Consider the following 6907-nt stretch of genomic DNA (forward strand, 5'->3'; position numbering starts at 1 on the left):
TTTCTTGGATGATTTTGGTATAATTATTTAAAGTCTATCCAGATGAATTTAAAGTTATTGTTGAAACTTACGATTTTTTTATAAACATATTTTTTAGTTTGTAATTCTTTTGCCAAAAGAAAGTGGGTGCATTAGTTCCAATTTAGTTATATTCTTTATTTTATAGTTTTCTTTCTTTATTTTATATACTTCACATGTTTTATATTGCATTATCATATTGAGTAATGAATAATATTTTCTTCTTTCATTAAATCCATCAATAAAACCTCAAAGCTCAATAATTTTACACAGTTCGCAATTGCAAATTTAAAGTACATGTACAAATCAATATATTTCTTTTTGAATACTTTCACAATCAAAACTATTATTTGAATTTAAAATCTCCATTTTTTTTTTTTAGTACACCATAAAAAACACTAGATCATTGAACATCTTGTACATCAATGTTTTTTGTATTATCCATGGATGCTCATTAGAAAAATACAACTATTGACCATCATGAACTTATTAGTCTTTTTCTTTTATAATATTTTTCTTCAGGAGTATAAATTGTTGATGTCAATGTATTTTTTATTCATAAACTCTTGAAAATTTAGACCATTACTCCCCCCCCCCCCAAAAAAAAAAGAAAAAGGGCATAATAATCTTGAATTACAGTTTTGTAATTGTTGTAATGGACATTGCTGCCAAAGTTTATTTTTATTTGAATCCACCATATGTAATCCCAAAATCTTGTGTACCACGAACATATGTATTGAAAAGTTTTCAAACATTACAATCTTTATGGTGGACATCAAACTGAAAGTCGTCAACATTATTGGTTACAAATGCAACAATAGACCTTGTAAAACGACCAACAACGGGAAAACTTCCCAGGAGTTCCGTGTGAGTAAAATGAGCTTCCTTGAACAAGGCACACTGTTAAAACCTGAACTGAATTTCGTTGCAACGAGCAGAATGGGAAAAAAATAAAATAAAATAAAAATCATGTGGCCAATACCTCTTGAGGAATGAAGCCAGTTGTCAAGTTTTCAACAACCAGTGCTCCTGAAAGAAACGTGGGAGCATCGGAGAGAGAAGACAAGTTCATAATACAACAGTCAGTCACAATGCCAGTACATGGATGATTGAAGGTTCTTCAGTGTGATGGATTGCGGTGGTTATGCTTTAGATCTGTTTCTGCAGACTTGCTGCAGATGGAATATCTTGAATCGTATCAGTTCATGTGCATAGGCTGGTGATGGTCCAGATTCATTCAAGCTTTGCATCACGATTCCACCAGATGGTTTCGCCGTAAACGGTTACATTCAGTCAATTCTTTCACATGCTTGCACAAGTCGTATGTGAACGTGGGTTAGCACAGCAGTTCACAACTTTGCCAAGTTAGCAATGTTGATGATGCCAGAGATGATGGACAGATTGATGAAAAGCGTCGTCGTGCCGTAGACTTTGATTGTCACTAGGATTGGAGGATATGGTTACGGAGTAGAAGCCATGCAGGTGTTCGAACAATGTAGGCTGGAAGAGTAAGATGACAATTTTGGGCGTTTGCGAGTGTCCTGGCATGCTGGTTTCGTCGATTAAGGATTGCATGATTTCTAGTTGATATTTTCATAGATGAGGTCTTAAGTTGACTATAATACGCTTTCGGTCAGGTGGACCGATTGGAAGAAGCAGTGAACCTTTCCAGGGCGTGCCACTCAGCTGATGCACCAACCTCGAAAGTTGTTTTGTCAAGGTGCAGTGGAATAATGCAGATAATTTAATAACGGCTCGGTAACGTTTACAAACTCCCGAAGGCCCCACCAAACACAACTTTCAATCACCTCAGAGTTCAAATCTAAGGTGATTGAGAGAGAAACGTCCAGCGATTCACGTCATTTCAGTCACTTTAAAGAAGGCATGTTTTCTCATGGTTTGTGTACTGGAAATAATAAAAAGCTGGCCATACGAGTTCGCAAGGGATTTTCAGTAGATGAGGGTCAAGCAGCACAAAGCAACATCACTCTGACTGCTCTTTACTGGAAACAGTACTAACATAGAAAAGGTTTCTAGTCACATAAATAAAAAGACATTTTTATGTTGTTCAGTGTCATTTATAACTTATGCTGCAGCTGACAGGGTAGTTGAATCATCTCTCTACCCTTGAAATGTTCTCCCCGGTGGCGGAACTTCCAAATTCTTTTAGAATTTTGTTGCCAACACTATCCTCTCAAAGAGCTCTATGGCGCCTATGTAGGCACCAGTTGGTTGAAACAAGTTCAAATGTGTTCAGATGGGTGTGGTTAGGCAACCTGTGAGCATGTAGTTCAGTGTCAGTTTTCGATTTTGAGAAAAGAAAAATTGAAACCCCACCGCACATTGTAAGAACCGCCCCTGTGAAACTCTGCGCTTTCTCATTCCTGGTCTGTAAAATCACCTTGAATGAAGCAATCACAAACCACAGAAAATGCGCCATTCTTAGTCATGGTTTCCCGACAAATTAAGGAGGCAAAAAACCTATGCTCCACTATTTCACGGACTCAACTACCACTCGTGTTCACTTGCGCACATGATCCGCGCTGTAGTCGTTTGCAGATACGATAACCTCGTAGGTAACAACCTACACAGCAAGAGTGCGACATATGATGAATGTTAGACCGATAGTACCTCATAGCAGACGCAGGTTTCAGTCTACGAAGGACCAATCCTCATGCTACAGTAACGTTTAATACATTGATAATTACGTTGTAATCCAGCATCAAGCACGTTGGACTCACAAAGCGTGGAGAGGAGTGTTCAGAATTCATGAAATGTGGAAGCGGGAACGGACACTTCCTCCTCCCAATTCAAGCCTTCACCAGCTTTGACCGACTCCGCTTGGGGTGCAATGAGCACGACTGGAGTTTCCAACGGCGGCGGCTTCATATGGCGGAGGAGCGACCAGTTGATGCCACTAAAGAATGGATGGTTCTTCACATCGTTGGCGCCGTTGCGGGAGCCAAGCCGTTTGTTTGGGTTACGTTGCAGAAGGTCCCGCATTAACTGTCGCACAAGTATGCTTACCGGAATGCTTGTCGGGAAGATGAGGTCTCTTTGGAGCACATTGGTGAATGTCTTTTGTCGATTTTTCCCTCGGAATGGTGTTCGACCATACAGCATTTCGTAGATTAGGATCCCTGCCAGTGCAAAAGTCTCGACAAGATGTGAGATTGGAGTGGTTAGGGAACTGCAAGAGAGAAAGTGAATGACCGTGGAAGAAATGCTTACCGAGCGCCCACCAATCCACGGCGCTGCTGTGACCAAGTCCAGTGATAATTTCCTGTACAGCAATTCCGAGAGGCGATATTACACACTTTCCATAGAAGCGATGTGCAAAAGACGCAACTAACATAGAGAACTAATGCAGAGACTTACAGGCGCAATGTATTCTTCAGTACCCACAAAGGAGTTCGAACAAGTCGCGGGTTCTATGAAGAATATCGGAGGAGGGAAATGTTTTGGCTTTCTGCGGCGGCCTGGAGGCAGAGCTTGTTCGACGAGCTGCACGATTGCCAACAATTCGTTACGCTCGCAGAAGGCACAATAACAATACAGCTTTGAGAAAGACGAAGAATGGAGGCAAATTGGTTTCGAGTATCTAGTCTTCACATAAACAAATTGGCGGAACGCACCCTAGGCTTCGCCGATGTCAAGAATGACAAGTCAAAGTCCGTTAGCTGTATATGCCCGTCCGCTTGGAGCAAGACGTTTTCTGGCTTCAGGCCCCGGTACACGACGCCTGTGTTCCACGCGAGCCACAAGTCAAACACAAATGTACACAAATTGCCGGTCCCTCGTGACTAAATCATGCTCAATCCTAATTTTTAGTGAAGAATTCTGCATCTGAATGTGATGACAGTCCTTACCAACGCAATGCAGATACTCAAGAGCGATGACGACTTCGGCCGCGAAGAAACGGACCACGTCTTCGGTGAACACTTTTCGCGGTTGCTGCTCGAGGAGCAAGAAGAGTTCACTACCAGGGCAGAAGTCGGTGATCAAGCAAATGTGCGTCTTCGTCTGCACAATGTCGCAACCTCCGCACTCAAGCGTGAGATGTGTTTAACCTTAAGATCAATTGTTTCAACCCCAGTATGAGGAAATTTACTCAAAAACTGATACATCGAAACAGAGGTAGAGAACAAGGGATCTGGAAGGTTGTGTATAGAGTAGGCAGAAACGGATGATCCACCAAATCCAGAATGTCCCGCTCTGCGCGTGCTCGGTGCACCTTGTTCCGCAGCATCATCAAACTTTTGTCCATCGCTTTCATGGCGAACACCAACCCCGTCTCACGAAGCTCCACCAAATGCACACTGCACAGCAGAGCAATCCGTTATCAAAACCATACTAACGACCAACATCCAAACCCAAATAGCATGGAAAAGTATTGCACAATGGAGAAGATAACTGCACACCCAAAGTACCTTCCCGTGTCACCGGACCCCAGAGGCTTGATTGGGCGAAAGTCTTTCAATCCTAGACTTCGCCCATCATTCGTTATTTTTCGAATTACATCCCAAGCTGGTGAGTCTTTCCTGTGCGGCTTCGGGTGCACAAGCAGTGAATGCGTGAACCACAAATCAGCGGGATTCTTGCGCACGCAACCCAACAAACTCGTGAGTAATCTGCTTATTGAAAGCAAGGAGGTAATGAAGATCCAAGGATCTGATGCGTGAATGAACCAGAAGTAGTACCATATTAGCATCGGGAAGCTCCCGCAGGGCGCCATCGATGTTACCAGCCGTCTCTTGCACTTCTTTAGTCCCCTCTTTCTCAGTTTTCTTGGGCAACCCACGTCTCTCCGGTTCAAGATACTCGCTGCCATCGAGCTGAACTCCAATAAAGTATTGCAACTCTCCCTGCAACTAACCGGAAGTACATGAGAAATTCATCTCTTGCTATTCATCAAGGTACTGCTGCAATTACTTAGGGTTGCAGATAGAATGCGAATAACTCACATTATGATCTCGCATACTCTGCAAGTGGAACAGATTCCAAAACGGCTTCCCTGCAGCACCACGACTTCGACAGTTAGTCAAGATTCCATCGTCTGATTCAACTTTCACAATTTACCACAAGCCGGAATAGCCTGTAGAATCTTTGTGTTATCAGAAACAGAACTCCTGCATGAAGCGTCCAACACTTACCACTCTTGGTGTAATTGAGAAGCTGCACTGTGATGTCGCGACGGGCGGCAATGGCATCGCGGATTTGATCAACGACAGCGCGGTCTGTGTCTGGTCCTTGTAAGAACCGGCAATTTCTGCCGAGAATCTCCTCTCGACTGTACTCTGTCAACTCCAGAAACTCGTCGGATGCAAATATCTGCCATTTGTGTGGCATGAAACAAGCTTAATTGCAGGGTCTGATTGCTGGAGGACAGATGGTGCAAAAACTTTCGAGAGAATAAACGTGGCTGTACTTACAATTGGATTGTCTGGAAGGCGAGGATCAGTAATCACGAAATTTTTCGGAATACGTTCTAAAGTAGTTGCCAGATCAATACCACGTCGAGTCTTCTTACTCCTCTCAACATCAACTTCAAAACTCTCCGGCCGGTCTTCGTCGTCCAGCATTCTCAGCTCAGGATCCAATTCGGGGTCCGGTAATGCAGGCTCCGATTTCCCCAACCTGCACAGAGTCGCATCTCTAATCAGAAAACCACTGTTACCACCAATTTTAATAATGTAACATGGGCCATACAGCAGACGTACCCAAGGAGGGACAAAAACCCAGACGATCGCCGATTTCGCCGTAGAGAGTGCGCGAGCTGATCATTCTCGGGGGTATTCGAAAAATGAGAATCACTTCGCATCATGACGTTTGTGCTGGTCGACCGTCGTCGTGAGGAATCAATCTGACGACCTTGGAATGTGGGCTTTGTATTCGTCACAGAATGGGCCATGTCATTCTCTGTCAGCATCGATGGCGTTGGTTTCAGGCTAGAAGTTGGTCTTTTTGTGGTCAATGTTAACGCTCCCGAGTTCTTCAACGCCATAACTAGGTCGCCAACAGCTTCCGCTGCCTTGTCTTGCAGTCTTACGTCGTAACGGATCAGTGATTCGGGCAGGCCGTTAGGACGCAACGCCTTCTCCTTCAAGCCATCCGTGTGCTTACTCACCTCAACCTGCATTCTGGTCTCCAATTATCAAATCCTCATCAACGTTAAATTAATCGGCAGTGTGAGCTCGAATCGAGTCTGTGGAGACTGAATGGATTCTCTACGCTGCAGAACAACTAACCCGATATATTTCAGAACTTTGCCGGCATCGTCCTTGATCGGGGTCATGGTAAGCAGGTTCCAAAACGCGGAACGATCCTTCTTGTAGTTGAGCAAGCGGCCGCAGAAGTTCTTGCCCTGCTGGAGTGCCTCTCTGATACTCGCAATGTCCGCCTTGTCAGTTTCAGGGCCCTGCAAGAAACGGCTGCTCCAAAGCGTACACAATTAGCTAAGTGTGCATCAATAATAGGCCGAGCACAGAAGGAATTACAGCACTTCAAGAAACTGCGAACTTACCAGCTACGGCCGATGATCTCCTTCGGCGTATACCCCGTCATGGTAAAGAAGCCTGCACTTGCATACAAGATGGGAAAGTCGGGTTGTACAGCATCACACACCACGAAGGTCTGCTGGAAAGTGGACAGAGCATCCCTGACTTCGCGTGAGACCCTTGGCACGTTAGATGCATGACTTACGTCGCTGCCTGCATCTGACCTTCCTGCGTCTGACGCCTCCGAAGTTCTCATCGATGCTGGGAGTTTTCCGATGCAGATCAATCTGTGGGGATAGCGCAGCTTCAGATTCTTGCTCTCCTTCTGCTACCGAATTGCCTCCGAACAAAGTTCCTGCCGCTCGAAGATAGCAGGTACTCGTGGGCGCGCC

At 44.4% G+C, this 6907-nt stretch overlaps 1 protein-coding gene across 3 annotated transcripts; it reads right to left on the reverse strand.

Moving 5' to 3' along the window:
- Nucleotides 1-1952: 1952 nt before the first annotated feature.
- Nucleotides 1953-6907, reverse strand: LOC112288635 (phototropin-1). Of its 3 annotated transcripts, none has more exons than XM_024533061.3 (15): nucleotides 6542-6907; nucleotides 6267-6449; nucleotides 5739-6158; nucleotides 5451-5655; nucleotides 5172-5349; nucleotides 4983-5032; nucleotides 4719-4883; nucleotides 4449-4567; nucleotides 4214-4337; nucleotides 3888-4041; nucleotides 3654-3760; nucleotides 3397-3522; nucleotides 3250-3301; nucleotides 2760-3158; nucleotides 1953-2602 (listed from the first exon to the last, which is right to left on the reverse strand). In XM_024533061.3, the coding sequence occupies exons 1-14, from the start codon at nucleotides 6769-6771 to the stop codon at nucleotides 2779-2781; spliced, it is 2493 nt and encodes an 830-aa protein (XP_024388829.1). In that variant the 5' UTR covers nucleotides 6772-6907; the 3' UTR covers nucleotides 1953-2602; nucleotides 2760-2778. The 3 variants fall into 3 exon arrangements, with proteins under 3 accessions (XP_024388829.1, XP_024388812.1, XP_090107998.1); XM_024533044.3 differs by having other exon boundaries at nucleotides 4449-4615; XM_090251872.1 differs by having other exon boundaries at nucleotides 4449-4615; nucleotides 5739-6151; nucleotides 6542-6818.

Source organism: Physcomitrium patens, chromosome 1, assembly GCF_059467195.1.
Source record: "Physcomitrium patens ecotype Gransden chromosome 1, ASM5946719v1, whole genome shotgun sequence".
NCBI classification, from domain to species: Eukaryota; Viridiplantae; Streptophyta; class Bryopsida; order Funariales; family Funariaceae; genus Physcomitrium; species Physcomitrium patens.

Bases quoted from the DNA above. Each gene is read 5' to 3' on its own strand.
- LOC112288635 (XM_024533044.3), bottom strand. From the start codon at position 6,771: ATGAGAACTTCGGAGGCGTCAGACGCAGGAAGGTCAGATGCAGGCAGC. The intron at 6,450-6,541 runs GTAAGTTCGCAG...GCTTTGGAGCAG, and splicing joins GAGATCATCGGCCGTAGCTG to CCGTTTCTTGCAGGGCCCTG. The intron at 4,616-4,718 runs GTACTACTTCTG...TGCGTGCGCAAG, and splicing joins AGCTTCCCGATGCTAATATG to AATCCCGCTGATTTGTGGTT.